This window comes from Globicephala melas, chromosome 13, assembly GCF_963455315.2.
Source record: "Globicephala melas chromosome 13, mGloMel1.2, whole genome shotgun sequence".
Classification (NCBI taxonomy): domain Eukaryota; kingdom Metazoa; phylum Chordata; class Mammalia; order Artiodactyla; family Delphinidae; genus Globicephala; species Globicephala melas.
In genome coordinates this window covers 38,954,791-38,981,623 of record NC_083326.1, presented here as the reverse complement: position 1 = coordinate 38,981,623, position 26,833 = coordinate 38,954,791, and the positions used below count along the sequence as shown (strand labels likewise).

At 36.4% G+C, this 26,833-nt stretch overlaps 1 protein-coding gene across 2 annotated transcripts in view; it reads right to left on the bottom strand.

Moving 5' to 3' along the window:
• RPRD1A (regulation of nuclear pre-mRNA domain containing 1A) overlaps positions 1-26,833 on the bottom strand; it is a 72,933-nt gene that overhangs the window by 11,884 nt on the left and 34,216 nt on the right. Inside the window, exons 3-7 of one of the 2 annotated variants that reach the window (XM_030876546.2) lie at positions 26,402-26,508; positions 26,225-26,322; positions 23,200-23,326; positions 22,915-23,090; positions 20,007-21,587 (exon numbers count right to left, since the gene is read on the bottom strand). In XM_030876546.2, the coding sequence (XP_030732406.1) occupies positions 21,468-21,587; positions 22,915-23,090; positions 23,200-23,326; positions 26,225-26,322; positions 26,402-26,508 (628 nt within the window). In that variant the 3' untranslated portion in view covers positions 20,007-21,467. Of the gene's footprint in view, positions 1-20,006; positions 21,588-22,914; positions 23,091-23,199; positions 23,327-26,224; positions 26,323-26,401; positions 26,509-26,833 lie in introns of those variants that run through there. The other variant, XM_030876544.3, reaches the window with a different exon arrangement.

The following is a 26,833-nucleotide window of genomic DNA, read 5'->3' as shown; positions in this document are numbered from 1 at the left end:
CCATGCATTACAGATAATAAAATTAAAGCACAATTAACCACTAATTAAGAAACTTCCTTTTAAGTCAACAGACAAGGTCAAAAAAGCTTGAAACCCAGACAGTCTGGCTTCAGAGTCCTCATGCTTAACCATTATGCTATCCTGCCTCTCGTATCTTGGAATTGTTATTGGGATGGGTATTCTTTAGAAGTGTGTTATCCAACTGAAATCTACCTTACATGAAATATAGGATCACCACAGTCACAGGACTAACAGTTATGTCCCTAAAACTCAAAATCCAACATGTTTAGGAAACAAACTGTGACTTGTATTAGGTAGTCTAATTCTGCCATTAAAACATCTCTGGAATCCCCAGTAATGGAGAGGAGCTGTCATTTTCTCATGAATAACAGCATATGGGCCTAGAGACTTAAAAAAACAAAACAAAACAAAAGAAGGACTAATAATAATAGCAGCAACATACAGAAGACACAAGGGAAAAGAAACAAGAAAAGGCAAGGGGCTAGTCCAATGAGGAACGATGACCAATATTCCAGGAAAGTTGAACCTATCACTAATCATCAGTTTTGACCTTGGAGGGGGAGGGGGAGCCAGGAGCTGATAGGCAGCATATAACTGAGGTCATTTATTTGTAAGCAACTTCAAAATCAAGTGGGAAGAAGGAATTTAAGGAAGTGAGATATAACTAATTTTTCTACTTGTCTGATATTTAAGTTAGGAAGTAGACTTAATTATGCTTTCTATAAATTTTCATGTTGTGTGACCTTTTAGCCTAAATTATTTTCATTTTCTGTGTGACCTTCTGGTCTCACTCCCTTAGTATGTATTACCCAGTTTCTAAAGAATCACACTATTTCAGGGTCATGGAGGTCAGCCAATTTGATATTTCCCAAATTGGGCATCCCATGGAACACTGTTACACAAGGCTTTAACAGGCAGGCCACAAATCAGAGGTTCTGGGCTGTTTGGGAGCACACATAGTTTCTCTGCTACATCCCTGCTCCAATCTCCAATATGCTCATGTCCAGAGTGAAGCTCCAAGAAGGGAATCTGGTTTGTAACATTCCTCAAAAACCTGAAATACATGTTTGCTGAATATATACTACCATCTCCCAGAGCCAGTTGTTTATATATAGAATACAGTGAGGCAAACATTAGACCCAACATTTCTCTTGTCCTTGTCATTCAACCTCTTCTTGACCACCTTCAGTAACAGCAAACAATACTTTATCCTTCACTTTTAAAGAACAGTTTCACTGGATATAGAATTTTAGGTTGTTTTTCCTTGAACAGTTTTCACCCCACTCCCTTCTTGCGTGATTCTACTGAGAAGTGCACTGTAATTCTTAGCCTACAAGTAAGATGTTTTTTCCCTCTGGCTTTTTTCAAGGTTTTCTCTTTGCCTTTCATTTTCTGCAGTTTGAATATGACACACCTAAGTGCAGACTAGATTTTCTGATATCCTGTCGGGTGTTTGTTCTGCGTTTCCTGGGTCAGTGGTTTGATGTCTGTCATTAACTCTGGAATTTCTTGGCCATTATTACTTCAAATATTTCTTCTGCTTCATTTGTTCTTCTGGTATTCCAAGCACATGTATGTTACACTTTTCCAAACTGTCCCACAATTCTTGAATGCTCTGTGTTTGGTTTTTGTTTTGTTTGGGAGGGGAGGTTGTTGCTTGTTCTATTTTCTTTTTGCATTTCAGTTTGGAAAGTTTCCACTATCAAGCTCACTGATTTTTTCCTCAGCAGTGTCCAGTCTACTGAGGTGATCATCAAAGGCACTTTTCATTTGTCAGTGTTTATTTCTAACATTTAAAATTTGCTTTTGATTCTTTCTTAAGCATGTTCACCTCTACTTAGATCTGTTCTTGAATGGTGTCTACTTTTCATTAGAGCTGTTAACATATTAATCAGTTATTTTAAATTCCTGAACTGGTGATTCCAGAATTTGTGTCATACAAGAATTTGTTGCTGATCCTTGTTTTGTCTCTTCAGGCTGTTTCTTGCCTTTTGGCATGCTTTGTAATTTTTTCAAAAGCTGAACGTGATTACCAGGCAATAAAAACTGAGGTAAATAAATCTTTATTGAGAGGTTTTACATTAATCTGGCCAGGATTGGGGCAGTATTTAAGGTTTGCTGTAGATGTAGATAGCTGAGGCTGAAACATTTATTAAGTAATCCTTTCACATTAGGACAGTTCTAATTGCCAGAATGGTCTTGCTTGTCACCTGGAACATATCCACTGGTCCTAGGTTCTGCCTTCTTATGTAAACCCAACTCTTCTCTTCTGATAGCTTTCAAAGCATCTGAAGACAGGTAGCACATAAATTATGCCTGTCCTCAAGTCTGATCTCTGATATCCCCATTTGTTCAACTGTTCTCCAATGTATTTTGTTTCCATTTCCTTTGCCATCCTGGCCTCTGCCTCTGAATAAACACTGTGCTAAGTTAATTCCCTTTGCTAACGCAGAATTCAGCCTGAGTTCAATACATAAATCCGGCTGTTGTTTAACCAGCATCCAATAAAACAGAACGTACTTTCCATATTCTGAACACTTAGTGTAGCTTAACACTGTTTATGTTACCATAGCTATATCACCATGCTGACTAACAGCTACATGACCGCTGCTTTCTTCCATGAAGTGATGCCAAGCCAGGTCCTGATCATGTTGATGCAGTTAGCTTAGAGGAATCTAAATGTAGGAACTGACAGTAGAAATTTTTAAGCAGCGAAAAGTGATAATGAAAGCAATGCAAGATTCACATTGATTCCCATTCAATTTGCACTAGTTATGGACCAATGGTTATTAAACTGTGAGCCAAAGATGCATATTAGGGGCAGCCCTAATTCAACTGAAGTTGTAAGCAAATTTGTGCGCGTGTGCATTTTTCAAACCTGTTGGCAACTCAAAAAAGGTTAAAAAGGGCCATGTTCTCATATTTCTGCAATCTTTCTGGTGTTTCATGAATACACCTTTTTAATCAAAGAAAACTGAACACATTTAGCTATGGTCCCGAAAGTCAAAAGGTAACTACAGTCTCATTTGGAATTAGAATATAAAGCACATTACTGTAGCAAAATGTGTTTAGCATCTAATAAGTTATCAGAATTTATCAAATTTACTGATAATGACCTGCCTAGTTAATATATGTACATTTTCATTGTATGCAAATTACCTCAATTTTAAAATGTACTAAGTTTATTAATCCTAAAAAACACCCAAGACTATTACTTTATATTGGAATAAGATCACTGATATTAGAAAGATCCCAAGAATGGGACTGGCTTTACTTTGAAGCAGTGCTTTTCTCCATAACCTGATCTAAGCATGACCAAATTTGGCAGATGCTTTACAAAGAATTTTTGCTTTAGGAAGTTATGCCTGACAGAATTCTTTCTGTGAGACTGTTAGTGTGAATGACATAAGGCTCTCCTTAAAATTTTGATTGATTTAACTATCTAAGAGGTTCACATTTTACTTTATCAAATCTTATGTGTGCAATGATATGAAAATTACAAGATAAATTCTAGTTCTAACATGAATCTTACTTCAAAAGTAAGGAGTGAATAAATTAGAAGGTATAGCTAACAAAAATACCACCCCCCCAATAAATTACAATGGTGTACTCAAGGACTGAACTTAGAGAAGAAATGACTTGTAGTAAACAGATAACTTCCAATATTCTTGATAGTAAATATCCCCCCCCACCCCAATCTGTCACATGGACCTAGTTCTTTCAGTAAATCCAGTAAGTACAACTTATTTATCCTGATGTGGATAAATGGACCTTTTTTAAAGTTCCACTCCTGTTTGAAATAAAGGAAACAAAAGATACAATAAATGCTAGCCACCTATAATGTTTTCAAAAAATCACTTTCACAAACATTTTTTAAAAGATGAGACTGAATATACACAATTATTTAAAACAAACAAAAAACCCAGAGTGGAGTGAAACACATTAAAATATTAATAAGTGTTTTCAGAGGTTCGTGTAAACTTTTGAGTTGGTTTTTTTTTTCTGTATTTTCCAAATTTTCTATAATAAGCATGTACTGTTTTTATGATGGGAAAGTGTTTTAGGAATAAAAGGCAAGGAAAAAAATTTAAACTCTGCACATTGCTTTCAAGAGATGAATTTCTAAAGTATTCAGAAGTTTCTAACTATAAGAAGGGAAGAGGAGAAAAGTCAAAAGCACTGAATTTTAGAACTTAAATAGATCTCACAAATCATTAGGTTTGATATCTACATTTTGAAAAAAAGGGCTTGATATTGCACAATTTCTTCAAGTTCACACAGTAAGTTCTAAAACTCATAACTCTCAGTTCATTACTCTAATCCATACTCCATACTCACTGAAGACTAACCAAGATAAATACCTGAGTTGGATGTAAATTTGTACACAGTATGGTTACAACTGTTTAACATTTTTATAATTATGCTTACAATGGTGTTTTTAATCTATGATTTTTATAAGATTAAGGAAATACATTGAAGTGTTATCAGGAGCTAAGTGGTTTTAATGTATTCATTTTAATGTAATTAATGTATTTTTCAAATTTCCTTTGAAGATAATGTTAATACTTCTGTGCCTCAGTGTTCTCATTCATAAAACAGGTATAATAATAGTAATCCACCTCATATAGTCACAAATAAAAATACGATCAGTACCTAGAATGGTACCTTCACACAGAGTAAATGCTAAGTATCAGTTATTATTTTATGATAAAAATTTAAATGATCTCCCTTACAATGGAGTTAAAGTGCAATAGCAGGTATCAGGTTAGGCACTGGTAATTTTTCACCCACATAATGTATGGAAATGTTTCCCTTATGCAGGATTGGGATATTGCATTCAAGAGGCCAAAGAATTCTGGGAATCTAAAAACTAATAATCTCTTAGAGGCTCCAAGAGCAGGGTTTCTTGATGAATAGGAGTTTTTGTTGTTTTCATTATGAGTGTAGACACTCAAAATGACGGAAAATGGTGCTCACTGATGAGTCAGGAAGGAGTAACAACATGGGATTGCAGAGAGAATGAAATCTAGCAGGCAGAGCCCGAGCTGACGTCCTAAAAGTCAATCTACCTCACTAGCACTAGTCATCCAGATGCTCCACTCCTTCCTACAGATAAATTCTCGGACAGGTCTAGGTAGCGAGCTGAAGAAAAAGAGTCATCTGGCAATAGCAGCTGCTGGATAGGAACCAACATTAAATTCTGGCAGGTGTGAAGAAAGCTGTACTCTTTGTTCCTATCTTCTTTCTTTCTCCCAGTTTTCCTTCTTTCCATCTTTTTTTCTCTCCTCTGTTTTTGTTCCTTTGCCTCATGCTGAGTTCTACTGTCAAAGGAAACTCTTAACTCTGTTATCATTTACAACACGAAGTTCATTTTGTGTGAAATGTATATATACTATATACCAGTATACCTAATACTCCCTACGTATATACACTATATACAGATAATCCTAAACAGCTTTTGTGACACCAAATTCAGATTTTCACACATTCGTTAGCAAACAGGTCAAAGCTACCCTATCATGATACTACTGTCAACATTTCAGCTTTGTACGGAAGTCTGAGGAGGTACGTGGGTGCTGATACTTGTGATAAAAACAAACAAACAAACAACAACAAAAATACAAGGATAGAAGTCAGACATGCTAAGAGTGGCGAATACTTGCCACACAGATACTCCCTGGACTTTGGCTGGCTTGCTGTGTGTTCCATGCTAAAAGATAATGAAAACAGAATTTTACTATTCTGAATTGGGATTCAACATCAAAAACTCCAGTAATCCAAAAGTAAAGGGAATTTCACAAATCCAAAGAGAGGACGATAATGCTTCTTTACATTTCATAAGAAAGCAAGAGAAGATGACAAATTGTTACACATCTTCTGCTTGACAGATAGAAGTTGATGAGACTGCTGTCAAAATGTCAAAATCAGCACTGCAATATCCAGTTCAATAAAAACTAAATCCTTCAACTTGAAGATCAGTTCTTCCTGACTATATTATTTTTAAATTGCATTGTCTATATTTAATAATTAATTTACGTCCTTACTAACTTTATATCTCAAATAATACATGGGGGCTTAAAAAACATCAATAACTATAGCAAGGAAGTTTGTAATTTAAAAAAATCTCTCTGGGCAAAAATTGTCCCTCTTAATATATGCTTTTGTTGCTAAAATTTAGTATAATTTATTTTTATTCACATTTTTAGGAATGCATCATATGCCAACAATGGAGCACTGACTTACTACACTATGTTTAAACTTCATCAGCACAATTTTAGTTTTGCAAAATCTCACAAAGTATCTCACTTGTTCGACTGTTCCACTCTCACCTACTCTCATTTCATAGCCATTGAGGTTTTTATATCATTGCTTACATTGTTTCCTTGCTTACTTGCCTAGAATTCCCAAACATTCCTTTGTTGATCAGAACAAAACAGTACAGAGCTTTTCATAACATGGCTGTGAGGACACCCTGTTTTCTGATGAATACTAATTAGGGATGGGACAGGATCTCGAGGTGTTTAGATATTTTCAGTAGTTTACATTACTGTGCTGAATCCTCTATCAACTATTTCCTAGGGGAAAAGTCCTTCCCTCTTGAATCTGCTGTCTTACGTACTGTCCTTTCAAAAATGTTTGATGGTTCCAGTGATGTTACTATTTTTATGTAATTAGACTGTATGTACAACCTACTTGGGATGTCAGTAAAGTGGACAAGATCCAACATGAATTATCCCAGGGAATGGTTTTCCAGATACAGATGATCCCCATCACTCCTGGGTTTCACCGGCCTGGAGGAGACACTACCCGTTTCCCCTGTTCCAAGCTCCTACAAAGACACAGACACCTCACCACTGGTACCTGGCCCAGGAAGGGGGGAATGCACAGGAGTCGACCTTCCTGATTGTTTCCACTGCAACACCCTTAGTTACTGTGTTGTTCCAACCTCCTTCTTCCCGGTGTTCCACTTCTGAGCATAGAGCATTTGTGTAAATGAGATGCTCCCACCTTTAAGAGGGCACATGCCAGGATGTGGTTTATTTCTTCAATTCAATTCCTGTCAGTAATCCACCTTCTAAGAAGACTGCCACTTGAGGGAGGGGGGCACCTACAGCATTCCTTCTCTTATTAGAGTGGAGTTATTACATACCTTATATGTAATAAATATAATTTCCCCACTTTATCTACATCTATCTTTTAAGCAATCTTTATCAATCATTATGAATAGAACTTTCTGTGACAATGGAAATGTTCTACATCTGCACTATTCAACAGAGTAGCCAAGAGCCACATGTGGCTATTAAGCATCTGAAATATGGCTAGTGCTGATAATTTAAATTTTATTTAATTGTAATTAATTTAAATATCACTGTGGCTAGTGGCCACCTATTGAACAGTGCAGCTCCTTATCTCTCTACATTTCACCTCAACCCTCTCATTTCATCTCTCTCCTTCCATTTCATTTCTCTTCCTGTTTCATCTCCCTCTCTTCATTATATCTTTAGATTTTATATTTAGGTAATATATATGTAACATAAGATGTATACATCTTTATTATATAATTATATGATAAAGACAGACTACACTAGGTTTTATAATTTATTTTAATATATATTAAATTTTCTATAAGTTCTAGGAGGTGGGAAAAGCTGCCACTCAGTCTAACATGGTAAAAAGAAATCTATTCTGCTTTTGTTTTCTCTACAGAATAGAGTGAAAATCTAAATCAGGCAAGGAAATAATGTGAACACCACACTTTAATTAAGTCCAAGTCTCTTAACAGAATCAATTACATTCCAGAATGCTGGGGTAAAAGGTAAAAAACACTTCAGACCAACTTGATTCCTGAGACAATTACATCTCAGATGTCATGAAGAACTACCAAGAAGGTACACACCAGCAAATACCGTACCTAATTCTGAAAAGAGGTAGACTCTATAAACAAGAGAGGTAGGCCTGGTGCAGATTAAGTCAGAATCTTAGAAAATGGTTCAACATATTGTTTAAAAGAACTTAGGAATCCAGTTGCAATCACTGAGATGCTAAGAATATAACTAGGAATGTAAACACTTCTTGAGAGGACTATAAACGCTTTTTGAGAGGACTACAGATATAAAAACATTGCAGATATCTTATACTCTTTTTAGAGTATCCTTATAAATAAAACATAAATTCACTGGTTAAATGAGAGAACAGATATAAACTAGTTAGAAAACCTCCAAGTCTTTTTGTTTGGGGCTGCAACTTCTGAGGTACTTCCTATATGCTGGGCAGTTTAGCACCCAAATCATTTAAATCTCATAATAACCATATAAAGCAGGTGTAATTATTATCTCTATTTTACAGACAAGGAAACTGAGGTACAGAGAGGTCAAACGCTTTGCCGAATGTCACTCAGCTAGTAAGTGGTGAAGCCAGAATCTAATCTCAGGTAATCCAGTTCCAGAGTCCCTACTCCTCAGCACAAGGCTAAACTGCCTCTCGATGTGTTCACGAATCCAAGACCAAGTCAATTAACGGAGAAAAATTTCTAACCACAGGCATATTTTTAGCCTTATCTCTTGAACACATAAAATGATTTTTATCTATAATTTAGAATATATCCTTAAGAAATCTGAAGAAGAAACAAAGCCAAGAGAACCAAAACAAGAAATAACAAAAGTCAAGTTTTCAAAAAAACTCTACAGGCTTAAACATTGACTCAATTAATTAACATAGACATATATATATATTTTAAAAACTAATTACATAAGAATCTGACAAACAACTCCAAGATTAAGAATGGCTGACGTGGACTTCCCTGGTGGCGCAGTTGGTTAAGAATCCGCCTGCCAATGCAGGGGACACGGGTTTGAGCCCTGCTCCAGGAAGATCCCACATGCTGTGGAGCAACTAAGCCCGTGGGCCACAACTACTGAGCCTGTGCTCTAGAGCCTGCGGGTCACAACCACTGACCCCGTGGGCCACAACTACTGAGGCCCACGGGCCTAGAGCCTGTGCTCCACAACAAAAAAAGCTACCACAATGAGAAGCCCGTGCACCACAACAAAGAGCAGCCCTTGCTTGCCGCAACTAGAGAAAGCCGGCCGGCGCTCAGCAACAAAGTCCCAATGCAGCCCAAAATAAATTAATTAATTTTTAAAAAAAATTTAAAAAAAAATAAAAAAGAATGGCTGACGTTTAAAAAGTTAGAGGTAGTCCCAAAATTAGCATGAGCAAAAAAATGCCAGTGCTACATTGTCAAAAATATACGCCACCAAAAAAAAAAAAAAGACCCCTCAGAGCCTAGAAAAAAGTTTATATGCAGCCAAAAAAGCTCTACATTATTTATGTTGTAATAAATATTTTATTTACAGGAAATAATTTAAATATTCTTTACTTAAAGAATAAAAAGTATAAAGACTCATTATATATTTACTTTGCTTACTGAAATGATCCTTAAGATCCTTTCTCAGAGCCCATTATTTTCACCAAACATATACTTTCAAATACCTATTTACTTGCACATTTCCTAAACCCATGGATTAGGAAAAGTAATCTAAAAGCCGGGAGAGATTGACCCACCTCCTAGAATAACGGAAATAAAAACAAAAATAAACAAATGGGACCCAATGAAATTTAAAAGCTTTTGCACAGCAAAGGAAACTATAAACGACGAAAACACAACCCTCAGAATGGGAGAAAACATTTGCAAACAAATCAACGGACAAAGGATTAATCTCCAAAATATATAAACAGCTCATGCAGCTCAATATTAAAAAAACAACCCAATCAAAAGATGGGCAGAAGACCTAAACAGACTTTTCTCCAAAGAAGACATACAGATGGCCAAGAGGCACGTAAAAAGCTGCTCAACATTACTGATTATTAGAGAAATGCAAATCAAAACTACAATCAGGTATCACCTCACACTGGTTAGAATGAGCATCATCAGAAATCTACAAACAACAAATGCTGGAGAGGGTGTAGAGAAAAGGGAACCCTCCTGCACTGTGCTGGGAATGTAAATTGATACAGCCACTATGGAGAACAGTATGGAGGTGCCTTAAAAAACTAAAACTAGGGCTTCCCTGGTGGCGCAGTGGTTGAGAGTCCGCCTGCCGATGCAGGGGACACAGGTTCGTGCCCCAGTCTGGGAAGATCCCACATGCCGCGGAGCGGCTAAGCCCGTGAGCCATGGCCACTGAGCCTGCGCGTCCAGAGCCTGTTCTCTGCAACGGGAGAGGCCACAACAGTGGGAGGCCCGTGTACCGCAAAAAAAAAAAAAAAAAAAAAAAAAAAACTAAAAATAGAATTACCATACGACCCAGCAACCTCACTACTGGGCATATACCCAGAGGAAACCATAATTCAAAAAGACACATGCACCCCAATGTTCACTGCAGCACTATTTACAATAGCAAGGTCATGAAAGCAACTTAAATACCCATCAACAGACGAATGGATAAAGAAGATGTGGTACATATATACAATGGAGTATTACTCAGCCATAAAAAGGAATGAAATTGGGTCATTTGTAGAGACGTGGATGGACCTAGAGACTGTCATATGAGTAAAGTCAGTCAGAAAGAGAAAAACAAATATCGTATATTAACACATATATGTGGAATCTAGAAAAATGGTACAGATGAACTGGTTTGCAGGGCAGAAATAGAGACACAGATGTAAAGAACAAACGTATAGACACCACAGGAGAAAAGTGAGGGGCCAGTGGTGGTGGGATGAATTGGGAGATTGGGATTGACATATATACACTAATATGTATAAAATAGATAACTAATAAGAAGCTGCTATAAAAAAATAAATAAATAGGGACTCCCCTGGTGGCACAGTGGTTAAGAATCCACCTGCCAATGCAGGGGACACAGGTTCCAGCCCTGGTCTGGGACGATCCCACATGCCGCGGAGCAACTGGGCCCGTGAGCCACTGGTGGCTCAGTGAGCCACTACTGAGCCTGCACTCTAGAGCCCGCGAGCCACAAGTACTGAAGCCCGCGCACCTAGAGTCCATGCTCCGCAACAAGAGAAGCTACCGCAATGAGAAGCCCGCACACCACAACGAAGAGTAGCCCCCACTCACCGCAACCAGAGAAATCCTGTGTGCGGCAACGAAGACCCAACGCAGTCAAAAATAAATAAATTTTAAAATAAATAAATAAATTCAAATAAAAAATGAATTTTGCTACAAAAATAAAAGGAGAGAAAATGCTTTAAGCACTCATTGCTAGTAATAAAAAATATAAGAAGCTATCCTACAAAGAAACATATATTAAGGTTTATAAAAAGTAGACAGTAGCAAATTAAGCAGTATTTTACATTTACATTGAATAGGTCCCAACACTCCTGTAGACTTCACCAAGCTCTGGATGCAGGACTATTTTACAGTCGTTACAGATATTTATACTGCAGACTCTCGTATGTGTCACTTTAACAAAGCAACCTGTGCCCGTGGGGACTCCCAGCAGCACGGAGAGGGTCCAAGCACCACAATGACTAAAGGAGTACTGTATGGTGTGGCTGGTGGGCTGGCAAAAGAGAGGCAAAGCTCCAGTGAGGTCTGGGCTGACTGGGCAAACTCACAAAACTCTGGCCCTAACACCTCCTCTGACTCTGATTTCCTATGCACTTGCCTCAGAGTCGCAGAATCTGTGAACTGGCCAAGTAAAAGCTGTAATAAATCTCTTTTTTTCAATAGAGACTGATAAAAAACTGACAAAACTCTCCACTCCCACCATTAGACAAGCATGCTGCGAGGAAGGACAACTACAACAAAAACAGCAACATCAACAAAAACTCATGGGAAAAACTGAAGGAAAATAACAGAAAGGAGAAAAAATGATGAAAAAAGATAAGCAATGTGGAATAAAGATTCAAAAGATTCAATATATATGTAATAGGAATTTAAAGAGAAACTATAAAAAATTAACAAAAATAAAAGGCAACATGCATTTTTCCGATAAAAGGGCATATCAATGTCAAGCCAAATTAATGAAAGGCCAATATCCTAGACATATGATAGTCAAACTGTTAAATGTGTATGAGAAAGGAAAAAATACAGTAATTAGGCCAAAAGAAAAAAGTGACCCAAGAATTCTATATTCAGCCAAGCAGACATTCACAGGTGAGCAGAAAGGAAAGGCACTCTCAGACACACCAGGACTTGCACTATTTTGTTATTCTTCATGACTTCCACATCTCTGTCCTTTATTTTGACATAGTTGACTGGAATAACTTTACAAGTAAATTTTTGTGTGTGTGTGTGGTACGCAGGCCTCTCTGTTGTGGCCTCTCCCGTTGCGGAGCACAGGCTTCAGACGTGCAGGCTCAGCGGCCACGGCTCACGGGCCCAGCCGTTCCGTGGCATGTGGGATCTTCCCGGACCGGGGCACAAACCAGTGTCCCCTGCATCGGCAGGCGGACTCTCAACCACTGCGCCACCAGGGAAGCCCTCAAGTAAATTTTTTAATGACAAATAATATATGAATAATGTAATAAAATCTAAAAATAAGAAAAACATGATTCTCTACAGACCACTAAAAGGATCTAGGTTTCTATAAATAAAACTGGTCGGTAAGGAAGAAAGAGAAGAGAGGGAGAAACTAAAAGAGGGCTAATATTTCAAATTATGCAATTTCAATATCAATAGTAGGTTGTGGTTTTTATCTACCATTCTGGATTTCTGGTATATTCCACGTTTTCCCCAATGAATAAATGTGAATGTACACACACACACACACACATATAGGTGAACAAATACTTTTGTGAAATTTCATAAATAAAAGTATATAATAAATTTCTAGCAACTGCCCAGAAAATGGAGAAGACTACTCTCAAAACCGTATGCTCCCTTCACATCAGAAACATTCAAGCAGATAGATTAATCTATCTTTTGGGAAGAAAGATTAATCTATCTTTCAGGAAGTGTGCTAAAATAATTATCAGCACTGGGTAGGTTAGATGATCTCCAAACTATTTCGAGTAACAAATATCAATCTAAGACTATAACCATCACTTTTCAATGAAAAAACTAAACACTCATTTAAAAAATGGACAAAGGATTTCTCCAAAGGCGGTAAACAAATGGCCAACAAGTATATGAAAAGATGCTCAATATCACTATTAGGAAAATGCAAAGCAAAACCACAGTGAGATACCACCTCACATCCATTAGGATGGCTACTGACCAACAAAAACAGAAACAAGTGTTGGCAAGGATGTGGAGAAATTGGAACCCTGTGCATTGTTGGTGGGAATCTAAAATAGTTGTCATTATAGATGGTATAGTATGGTAATAACATTTTCCCAGAAAAATGGAAAACAGAATTACCATATGATCCAACAATCCCTTTGGGTATACACCCAAAAGGTGTGAAGCAAAGACTCAAAGAGATATCTGCTATGAACCCATGTTCACAGCAGCATTATTCACAATAGCCAAAAGGTGGAAGCTACTCAAGTGTCCACTGATGGATAATTGGGAAAACAAAATGTGGTATTATACATATTATGAAATATTATTCAGCCTTAAAAAAGAAAATTCTGGCAGATGGTATGACATGGACGAACCTAGAGAACATAATGCTAAGTGAAATAAGCCAGTCACAAAAGGACAAATACTGTATGATTCCACATTTATTAGATACCTAGCATAGACAAATTCATAGAGAAATGTAGCCGGGGCAGTAGGGAATGGGGAGTTGATTAATGGGTATAGTTTCAGTTTTGCAACATGAAAAGAGTTCTGGAGACTGGTTACACAAGAACATGAATATACTTAACACAACTGAACTGTACACTTTTAAAAATGGTTAATATGATCAATTGTATGTCTATCTTAACTACAATTTTTTTTAATGTAAAAGAAAAAAAAACTATACCATCACTTTAAGTGCTCCCAGAATTTGTCCCACTAACTACTTTTAGAGTACTATGCAATCTAAAATGATCTGGCAGAAGGCCAAAAGCAGGAAAAAATCATGTAAAATAAGGGCTCTGGTACTTATTGCCAACTGTCCTTCACATAGAATGGGTGATATACGAATTTATATCCACAATGTAGTAAGAGTCCCCACTTCCACCTTCCCTTGCCATTGCAGAGGACGTTCATTTCATTTTCTTAAACTACCTGACTTGAGCATGAAAATCACATCGCTTATTACTTTTTCTTGTTTTCCCCTACTAGGAATTTGAGAAAATTATCACAGATAAGCAAAGATTTTTAGCTAAAAGGTGATTCAAAACAATGTTTTTCAATGGCAAGAAACTGGAAAATACAAATGCTAAACAGGTAGCTGGCTAAAGAAATACTTCTTTAAAGCAGAATATGATCTAGCTATTAAAATGAGAATATCTGTAATCATGGGAAAACGTTTACAGTAAATGTGTAAAAATGACAATGTGTAAAAATGTCATTAGGTGCTAATGTAATAATCGATTCCATCTTCCAAATCTTGTCAAGGGTTATTTAAGGGGTAATGAGACTTTAGGGGGCCTCTGTGCTTACCAATGGTTTCTAAACCATGAGGAGCACATACTACTTCTATAATTCCTTTTAAAGAACTAAAATTTATTGATCTACTTAAAACCAAAATCATCCTTTCCCCCCCCAAACTAGCTCCCTAGTTCAATATCCTCTTAGTCAGTGCCAGAATTATGTGCCCCATCATTTTCAATATCTCATTTATCACTGATTCCTCCTACTTCTCAGACCCAATTAACAAATTATGGTGATTTAATTGTTCCCCATACCTGCCCATTCCTTTATTTTCTCACTGCTATCATCAACTATGGTTCAGGCCTTCATTACCCACAATATAAAAATTTCCAATCAAGTCATATCTTGGTCTCCCTATTGTAAATCTCTCGCCATTCTAATCCACTTAGCAACTATAACCAGGTCTCCAAACACTACTACTACCAGTCCTCTCTGTCCTCTGGACTACTATAACCATCTGCTCGGCCAGCCATTCACTCCCTTCACAATTTGGTTCCAACCTACTTATCAATCTCATCTCATTCCTAGTAATTCTCAGCTGCTACAGCAAGCTGAGAGAGCAATGCCCCTCTTGAAGGATATTACTATTATGAGTTCTATTCCACGAAGGAGTTAACAAGCAGAGAGCAATTAGAGCCTAATGAACAAACACAGGATTAAGGTCTGATTTCATTTGTAGCTCCAGTTCTTCCACCAGGTAGCACTGTGATGCTTACAAATTCTGCACTTATGGACTCATGAGTACTACTGTTCATTTGTCATTCATGTTTTCCAACATGTTGTTAATGTGTTACTCTACTAAAGGAAAAAAAAGGGCAAACTGGTAAAATAATTTTAAAATTTCAAAATGGTCATTCATTCTTTAGTTCAAAATGCTCAGCTGCAGTTCTAGAATTCACAGTCCTTGAACACACAACCACTTTTTTTTAAAGTACTGGGCTATACTAACATGACTTAAAATTAGTTAACCGGGCTTCCCTGGTGGCGCAGTGGTTGAGAGTCCGCCTGCCGATGCAGGGGACACGGGTTCGTGCCCCGGTCCGGGAGGATCCCACATGCCGCGGAGCGACTGGGTCCGTGAGCCATGGCCACAGAGCCTGCGCGTCCGGAGCCTGTGCTCAGCAACGGGAGAGGCCCCAACAGTGAGAGGCCCGTGTACCACAAAAAAAAAAAAAAAAAAAAAAATTAGTTAACCTATTTTGTGCTGGATACGACTTTCTTCAAAAACATCAAGTATCTTTAATCATTTTATCAAAGCATCATTCTTTTGTAATTTAACTACAAAAGAAATCACCAATTTAAAATATAAACATTACATACTCCTTGCAAACTACATTTGTACTAGCATTCATTCATTCATTCATTCATCATTCGATGGCCAACTATCATTTACTCACTCAACAAAAACACCTGACTGCCTACCAGGGGAAAAGGACTGCTCCGAGCACTTAGGATATAGCAATAAACATGAAAAACAAAACAAAGTTCTTCTTCTCATGGTGCTCACATTCCAGGCAGGTACAGATGATAACTAAGTATACAAAGTTTTAAATTTCAAGCAGTGTAAGTTCCATGAAGAAAAAATTAAAAAAACAAAAATGACAATGTAATACAGTGGTAGGGAGCAATGTATTGGCATGAATCAGTAATGTAATACAGGAGAAGAGTAGGTGGAATCAAATGAAATGGATACAGAAGGGCTCTAAAGAGGTGACAGAGGAACTTAAACCTGAATGAAAAAAGGAACCAGCTAAGTAAAGATTAGGAGAGAGCACTCCAGCCACCTTGTTAGCAATCAGCAAAGCAAAAGCTCTGGTGTGAGAACTTGCTTCATCTGCTTAAAGAGCAAAATGGATGCCTTTGAGATGGTACAAGATGAGGTTAAATGGAGACTCAAGACTAGTGACCTCATAGGCCTTATATGGAGTTTAATATCCAGAAGTGAAATGGGAAGCACTGGAGAGTTTTACATAGGGGAATGATGAGACCTGTTTTCTTAAAAGATCAATCTGGCTGCAGTGATGTAGACAGTTAAGAGAGGGAATAGGAATATCAGCTGTTAACCAGGCAACAGACAAGAGTAATTTGGCAGGAGTTATGAAACATATTATTAGTTCTATTTAATTAGACACAAAAGGTCTTCCATTTATATAACAAAGTGAACTCATGTTTATCTCCACTCCTCCCAAAAAGTCACTAAAATAATAAAACAATTTATAAGGGCAGAAACCCACAGAGACAGAGAAGAGGGAACCACAGTACACAAATGTTCTGAAATTTTTGAAAGACGGAAAAAACTGAAACAGGGATAATGACCAAAAATAATGTAATTCACCCTGAGTAATTTTGAAAGTCTCAGGACTTTGGGGCATCAACCTCCTTGAAATATAACGGTGAGTCTTAAGGTTGACAATGAAGATCAAATAGATATCTTTACATCAATCTGTTCAAACTCATCCCATAGAGCCAAAAAATGAGGGATAAGAAACTAAGCCAAAGATCTGCATTTGGAGATCCAAATCACACAGATAAGAGGTTCTGAATACAGATGCCCTATGTTAGCTACCCAGCAAACTTAAAACATTTTCTCTAGAGAAAAGGAATGGCTCAGAAGAGAAGACCTATATAGATAATGATTATCCGGGAATCACTGAAGACAATGATCTAGTATAATCTTACAGAAAGTCTTTAACATGAATCAGCAATTTCACCTTTAGGGGTTTATCACAAGAGATGATATAAGTGAGTAAAGGGGGCTTCCCTGGTGACACAGTGGTTAAGAATCTGCCCGCCAATGCAAGGGACACAGGTTCGATCCCTGGCCCGGGAAGATCCCACATGCCACGGAGCAACTAAGCCTGTGCGCCACAACTATTGAGCCTGAGCTCTAGAGCCCACAAGCCACAACTAATGAGCCCACGTGCCACAACTAGTGAAGCCTGCAAGCCTAAAGCCCATGCTCCGCAACAACAGAAGCCACGACGAGAAGCCTCCACTCGCCACAACTAGAGAAAGCCTGCGCTCAGCAATGAAGACCCAATACAGCCATAAATAAATGAATTTATTTATTTAAAAAAAATAAGTGAGTAAAGGGTTAATAAAAGAGACGTTCACTGGGAATTCCCTGGCGGTCCAGTGGTTAGGACTCGGTGCTTTCACTGCTGAGGGCCTGGGTTCAATCCCCGGTCGGGGAACTAAGATCCCACAAGCTGCGTGGTATGGCCAAAAAAAAAAAGATGTTCACTGCAATACTGTTTATAATATCAAACCAATGAAAGCAATTGGTCATAAAGAACAGATAGCTATGATATATCCATACATTAAAAAGGAAAGCACTGACATGATAAGATGAACATAAAATATTACATGAAAAGGACAATATGCAAAATAATACATGGACCCAATACATGGCGCTAAGCCTTTTGCGTATGTAGCTTTTTTCTATGATGAAAATAGCTTATTTGCATAATTAATAAAAATAATTAAAAGATTACATGATTCTTGACTAATGGATAAATTAACCATAAAAAGTTTTTAGACTTAATGATATTTCGATCTCGAAAAATTATCTAAGAAATCATTAATAGTAACATTTGCTCCTTTAAAAAATCCATATAGCTCCATCTTATCAAATTAATTTTAAATTTAAATGAAATCAATATGATTTCAATGGAAAAACAAAGTAAAATATAAAGAAATAACTGAACCACAGATGAAAGATTCCATAAGCAGTTCTCCATATTCTTCCTACTATCCCCTTGAATGGTATTTGTAATTTGATAAATCAATAACCATCAAAAAAGCTACATGAAAACAACACCTTCAGCAACAGACTTTTAAATTTGCATTTTCAGTGCTATATATTTCAAACATTCTTATATCCTATATTGGGAGATGACATTAAGCATTTCTAATCACTAAATGTCTCAGGCAAAACAAAATTGATCTTTAAGCATCTTAAAAAAATGGAAATTGAACATTTTGGAAAACAAAATTTTATAAAAGCAAGCCCTCTTAAAAAGACCCAATTAAGAAATGTCTACTGGGCTTCCCTGGTGGCGCAGTGGTTGAGAGTCTGCCTGCCGATGCAGGGGATGCGGGTTCGTGCTCCGGTCCGGGAAGATCCCACATACCGCGGAGTGGCTGGGCCCGTGAGCCATGGCCGCTGGAGCCTGCGCGTCCGGAGCCTGTGCTCCGCAACGGGAGAGACCACAACAGTGAGAGGCCCGTGTACCGCAAAAAAAAAAAAAAAAAAAAAAAAAGTCTACTTAGCAAAATGTCATTTAAAATATTAATTATGAAGGCAAATATATATGATAATAAGTGGGAAGAAAATATAATTCATATGCACAATAATGATTAGCTAAAATTACAGACATGAAAAATACCGAAAATAAAAACAAAAATCTACCAAGCAGCTAAATGTGGGTAAATCAAATGAGCCAGTAGAACAGAAAACTGACCACATTCATGTATACACATGTATATATAGAAATAAATGACAGAAATGGCATTTTACAATATAGTAAAATATAGACTGTCATTAATTGACTAATCTTTAATCAATAAATGACGGGACATTTACTATCACTTTCAGACAATTAGTTATATCCCTACATCATATATACCATGAACAAAAAAACCTAATGGATAAAATTATGAGGAAAAAAACTATAGAAAACTTGTATTTATGAATTGAGAAGGCGATCTTAACTATATCCAAAAAACCTAGAATCTATAAAGGCAAAGACAAATATTAATTTGTCTTAGAACCATAAACTTAGAACCAAACAGAAAAGTAGCCAAAGGATATAGGAAATTTGCAGCAGAAATAAAAAGGCTAATAAATATTTTTAAATGACCAATCTGAGTGAATAAAAAAAATTTTTTTTTAACCTATCAGATATGCAAAAATTTTAAAGATCACTGACATTCAGTGTTGGGTGAGGTTGTGCAGGAAAAGATGCACTTATACTTCAAGGAGTTTAAAAAGGCAAAACCTTTTGGAGGGCTTGAGTACATTATCAACATTTAAACAGACATTCTTTTTGACCCACCTATTTTATTCTACTTCTGAGAATCAATCCAACAGATATACTAGCACAGCTGTACAAACCTGCATCACCAGGATGTTCTCTCTGGTACTACCTATAATGCACAAAACTTAAAGCAACTCAATGGATGCAATCTGACACCATGAGAAGGGACTGACATAAACAACATTCATAAAATGATTATGCCCTCATTTTTTTTGTTTGGGTTTTTTTTGCGGTGCGCGGGCCTCTCACTGCTGTGGCCTCTCCCATTGCAGAGCACAGGCTCCGGATGCGCAGGCTCAGCGGCCATGGCTCATGGGCCTAGCCGCTCTGCGGCATGTGGGATCCTCCCGGACCGGGGTACGAACCCGTGTCCCCTGCATCGGCAGGTGGACTCTCAACCACTGCGCCACCAGGGAAGCCCCCCTCATTTTTTTTTAAATGAGGTAACTCTGAATATACTGATGTAAGACTACAAAAGATAAACACTATCCTTTCTGACAGCTTTCCCATCCTGACTTCTAGAACTTGGAACTATGATTTGATTTCCCCTTTTAAGAGCCATCAAACTTTGATTTCCAATTTTCTATGGAAGTCTAAATTGGGATTTTATAAAAGCATGTTTTCTTATACCAATTGAATCATGAAAAAAGTATTAAAAATTGAGCAACAAAGATGTTATCATGGTGAATGATTCCCATAGCAATCTATGAAATAGATTTTTAAACATAAATTAGGTTTATTAATTAGGTTTATTAGTCTATTTTAAGTTAACTGCTTTAATAACCAGCTGAAGGTAGTTACAAGTTTAAAAAATGATTCACAATTTTCAAAAATTTTGAAAACACTTCATGTTTTCATTCATTACAAATGCTTTAACAGTGGCTTCCTTAAGAAATATGAAATAGCCAATTCCTGAGCTGATACTTTAAATTTATGTCTTTTTTTTTAAAGAGCAATTAATGACATGTCAATACCTAGTCAATCACAGTTGATGTTCAAAGATGCCTGATAAGTGAAAACTATGTGATGCTATCACAGCTGATATGGTAAGTATAAATCCTGACCTCTCAGCCTCAACTTCAAAGGGATACCACCTACTTGGTACAAAAAAGTATCTAAATAACTCAACTCATTTTCACATCTTCTGACACAAGAATCACACAGTTATAAATGATAATTTACAAAGAGTTATATGGAATAATTTCCTAGTTTATTAGAAATCTAAATATTTTTTACTTGTAAGAAACGTTTGACATAATTTAGGTGGTTTATTTATAATATGAAAATCCAGTCATGCTAAAAAACAACAAAAAAGTTCCTAGAACACTTTATTTTAAGAAAGTGATTACCTCCGAGGAGGGAGGAAACAGAGTTGGAGAGAGGGCTTTAGCTGTTGCTGTAATCGTACATTTAAGCAAAAACTGAAAGCAAAATTCTCATTTTGCAGGCAGACTCCCTAGGTTCTAAACAACTCACTACCTCTTTGTGACCTTTAGCAAGTTATTTAATCTCCCAGTACCTCAGTTTCCTTTATCTGTAAAATCTGGATAATAACATTTCCTGCTACATAGGATTAAATGAGTTGATACATGTGAAGTGCTTAGAAAAGTACCTGACACATGGTAAATTTTACTGCCATTATTATCATCAGCCTCACCACCTATAATTATCAATCATGAAATCCAGCTGGTACCTGACACATGGTAAATTTTACTGCCATTATTATCATCAGCCTCACCACCTATAATTATCAATCATGAACTCTGGCTGGAAGGCACTGGGAAAAGAGGGAGTTAAAGTGGGATGGTATCTGGTCTTTTTTCTACACGTTTCAAACATAAATGCTATTTTTGTAACGAGTGATATATAACCAGTTTAAGTGAGAAAGCAGTATGCAGTAGAATAACAAAGCTTCAGTCTTCAATTTTCAAAAACATGAGACAATTCAGGCTTTGGATTTTGATATTTATTTTTAGCAGGAAGAATATGCTAATGATGATGACATCGTTAGAAGATACGCCCATGTCCAATACCTGCAACAGAAGCTCAATAGAAGTTAAAGAAACCATACCAAAGACTAAAGACAAAAATTGTATGACATTACTTACCCTTAATTCTGCTAACAATAAAACAAGTAACAGTATGTTTAGGATTGAAGTTCCATCACAAGATCAAAAACTGGCAAGTTAACTATGAAATGTACTTTTTTGAAAAATTCTATCTTTTCCTTTCTATGTAAAATTGGGCAGCCTCTCTGAAGGTAGAGTACAATGCCAACAACTATGAGTGTGTATATGTGAGCGGAGGAGGGGCAGACTGAAAAGGTGCAATGCTAAACAGTGCTACAATTTGGGGTGGGAGAGCTCTGCTGCTGATACTAATTAACTGCTTTCACAGGTAGAGATGGCAATCATCTTTGGCACAATTAGAGACTGCTGAAACAAGAACTAAACTCTAATAAATAAAAGCAACTTAACAGAGGCAGCATCATAACATACCTACAAATTTAAAGAGAACTGTCTTAAAAAAGGGATCCGGACATATGAGAAATTCTCCTACATATTATTTGAAAAAGAAATTGCTACAGCAGCAAACAATTTAAACAAGAACTAATCAAATGGAAGATTCTTTTAAATAAAGCCAATCTGGTTCATCCACCCCTGACAATGGCTACTCTGCTCAAAGGAAATTTGAGTGTTTCTTCTTTTAACCCCTGCACCTTCCAGGGGTGTCCAGACTTCTCATCAACAGTATCAATCATCATTCAATTTAAAGAAACAATAATAACTTTCTACCTAAGGGTGTGTCTGAGCCAAGAGTCCGGTAGGAATATGTTAAGCATCAGAATCAGGGATAGGAATAAAGGAGTAACTTGAAGACTACCTTCCCAAACAAAAATGATGTTCAGGAACAGGGAGACTGGGGATACTCATAGCAAAAAGTCTTTATTTCATAACTGTATACCCAAAAGACTGCATGTAGTCAGACAGAAATTAAGTCCAACCATAATTTACTGTAGTTGACACCAGACTTTATACCAACTGTTATTTTCCCATTATTTTTGTTCTTGAAGATAAAGGTTTAAGCTCAGAAGATGAAATACTATTACTGGAATTTCACGTGAATAATTTTAAAATGCAACCAATTTTGCGAATTCCAAATTTCTAAATTTACTTAGGCAGATTGATTTGGTTCAAATAAAAAGAAACCAATTAATGCAAGGAGTAGCTTACCTGGGCCATTGTTTAAAAAGATCTATGTCCAAAAAATGCAAAATGTTCAGGAATATTAAGCTATTTTAAAATTCCTACCAAAAATAAATTAAATAAATAAGCACTAAATAAGGAAAAGGTTACGCACTTCCAATTTATGCTCTTTCTCTGCAAGGGCTTCCTTTTGACAACGAAGAAAATCTGCTAACATTCGAGTGAGTTGCTTCCTATCATCTATTTCAGCTGCCAATCTTCCATTGTAATCTGCCAGCAACATACAAGCGTCCTCTACCATTTTAGAAAGTCTTTCTCCAGATTCTTTATCTAAGAAAGGCACAGAATAACGAAATTATTACACAACAAAAACAATGCCATATGTGGTTTCCTTACTCCAACTCCCAAAAAAGTTCCAGATCACATTTTCTTTTCTTACCTGTTATTTTATCTAGTAGGGATACTTCTTGAACTTCAACAGGCAAAGAAGCTATCCTTTGATGAACTGCTGCATCACCAGAAGCTGCATTTTCTAGATCTTGTAATGCTCTAACGAGATCTAGAGTCTAAAAAGTTATACAACTTTAGAACCAAAATTAGTGAAGCTTAAACAAATATAAAAGACTTGAAATTTATTTCATATTCCTTAATCCTTATGGGCTATTTATTAGTTTAAACTGCTTTCAGAGTCCATTTCTTTCACATATTAAGAAAAAAGCTACACTATATTAGGTATTGGAAATATATAAATTGGGAACATATAGATATTTCTAGTGGTGGAGACAGATAGTGTAAAAATAATTATCTGACTATTAAAATGTGATTCATTTATAAGCCAAATATATACAGTGGTAAAAGGTAGGCTATAATTTCAACCTGGAGAATACAAGTTTTATATATGCTATAGTCACTGTATTATCATTATACATAAGAATTTTTTGTATTAAATTTGATATTGGGGGATGGGGGATACAAATCATCATCTACCACAACATACAAGAGCCCCCCAAATTCCATTTCTCAATAAAGTAGTTAAAGCATAAGAGAAATGTAATTTTGGAATATGTATGTTCAAATATGGCACCTTAACTATCCTATGGTTTATTACTAAGATCATTAAAATATTACGAAGTTCCATACAGCTGGTGACTAATATTTATATAATGCTTAACCAGTATTTTATCATCAGAATATTTTATTTGCACTGTTTTCATACCAGCTATAATTAGGAGGGAAGGGCAAGTCTCTGCTGATGATTTCACAATTCATAATATATCTAAAGTTATTCCAAAGAAAATGGAGTAAATTTTCTTTTTGCTAGTCTCCATTCCCATCCCACCTCCCTTTTTCTTTTTTCCTTCTTTTTTTCATCTCTAAGCCTAGATTCTAGAACACTAGGAAATTACACACATACATGATAGGATATAGGAAACATAGGATATTCAAATTCTGTGTATATATTTATATGACACCGACAGCCAGTAACTGATTTTTCTTTAAGTTATTCCCTTATAAAAAATGCTATCACTGGGGTCTAGTACATAGCAAATGATCAAACATGATAAGAATGAGTGGAACCTAATAAGAAATATACTATCCCAAGTGTGCTTTTAATTCACCACTACATGTTTAAAATCCCAAAATTTAAAAAAATAATTTTGTTATATTTCCCCTCTACAATGAAAGTGAGCTTAAGAGCAATGACAATTACCGGGAAGCTTGTTTCTCATGGTATCCCAAACAACTTATATATTTTTATTTTTTAATCAGTCTTAGAAAGTTCTAAAATTTTCTGGAGTTCTAAGAAGAAACCTGGCTTTACGGTTTTGACGATGTACGCATGCTTTAATTACAACCTACTCTCATCGCACCTTCACACTCCTACATGAGCTAATTCTCCCAACGCTCAGTCAAGGATCCAGATAAGAAAGCAAAGTTATCTGAAACAACACTAGCCTAGGACTTCCTGATAGAGGAGAATGAAATGAGTTCAACTACATTCTATAAAGAGAAATTTTAGCCATTCTTATAAAGAATGACATATATAAAATGGTAACTATAAAGCTGAACCACTGAGAATTAAGCAGTACAACTAATCTGAAAATGGTCATTATAAAACAAAACGCGACAGCATTTTACACAACAAGTACTAGAGAAGAGTCAGGTGGTTACTCAGAAACTCCAGGAAGTACAACTTAGGTTACTCTTTCATGAGGTAGAATACGAGAGGGTAAGACCCTATATTTAGAACTGGGGTAAAATACTGTTCATGGAGTCATTACGGGGCTTGTCTTGAATTATTACCAAACAGAGAGAAATATAAGCCTTAGCGTTTGGTTGTTCCAAACGTTATGTTCCTATCACATTTCTATTCAAGCTCTTATCCATGGTGACCACATGGGCTTCAGCATTCCTGTCATTAAGCCCCAACAGGGGCTTGACTCAGGTACTAGCTGAGACCCTCAGTCAAATTCTTTCTGCCTCCTAAGTACTAACACTGATATAAATCCACAATTCCAGGCAGTAATTGGTTGTATCTTTATTTCAAGCTCTTTTCATGGCGGAAAGAGCTCCATCCACCTTCAGGTTTCACGCAGTGAGTTCTGGTCCAGGTCTCCAACTCCTTAAGTTCTTGTTACTCTACAGGATACTAATTTATGCAAACCATGTCTGCTTCCAGACACAAGCTCAGCAGGAACCATACTCTGGCTCACATTTTGAGTTATGTTTCTGTACCATTTGTAGCCCATGGCAATATTTACCTTGTTTTAAGACTATGGCTATGTCTTCATTTTCTCCTTTAAAATTTTATCTATCCCTCCTATATGTTTGAAACATAGAAGCAGGAAGCTTTAAGACTCAATGCCCACATAATTAAGGTAAAAATGTCTTTTTGGAATCATCTGATGGTTAGAAAATGCTATATTGTATCAACCTGGGAGGACATGGAGTATTAAGATAATGATTCTGATTCATCTTATTTTATTACCATGGAACTACATGGTTTTATATAGTTACATAGAACTGTATGAATACATACTCGTTAACTCTAACATGCATTCTTACATGTTTAAAAGCAAAAATACTTAAAAGAGTGGTGCTTATCTCTAGGCATGGAATTTTTAGCATACTTAAATCAAACAACAAAATAGTCTTATCATATAATGTTTTATTTATTTAAAAGGAAACTTTAAATGGTAGATATCTCATCAGACCTAATTATACTTAGCAATCAAATACTCTTTCTACGCAAAATGTAAGCGCCTAATATACAATATACAGCACACTACATTAAACATAAGCAATGTATTAATCAGAAAATAAGACTTATTCACATAGCTTCTTTCCTGTACCCAGAATTATAATAAAAGTCAATTTACAGAAGTAAAACACTGAAATTAGTAAAGCTTGATGGCTACATGAAGTACTAGCAATTAACTCCCTTAACAGAGAAAAGCCACTACCTGTGGTGGTTCACTTGGAGATCCTAGAGAGGAACAGTTTTCATTCTCATCCACCTTTATCTGTTCATATGTTCGCTTCCTAGGCTTCTTATCGCCATCTGAATTGAAAGAACATTTAAGTTTTAATCAGAGAATACATTTTAATGAAGAGATAATGATAAAAGATTATATACTTACACAGAGCTTGCTTAAGTTGTTCTAATACATCATTTTCATAAACAGACCTTTCTTCCCAAATAGATAACACTCTTCCAAGGTGCTTCTTACAACTTTCATCAGTTTCACTAAAGAAAGATAAAAATATTAACAGTAAAATGCATAGTGCTATTGCAAAGAAAATGGTGATTTTAAATACAATGACACTCATTCCCTGAAAAAAGCTGCCCAAATGTTTACTGAGTTCCACTATGTGACCAGCAGTTTAGGGGTGAAGTGACTAAGATAGACATATTCCCTGCTTCCCTTAAAGAGCTTAGAGACATATTATTAAACAAAAAATGATGAAAGTGTTAGTACTGGTGACTAGGGGTTATCAAGAAGATACCCCTAACCTAATGGGGGATGAACATAAAGCTAAGGAAGATTTCTAATGGGTGATTTTTAAACTTA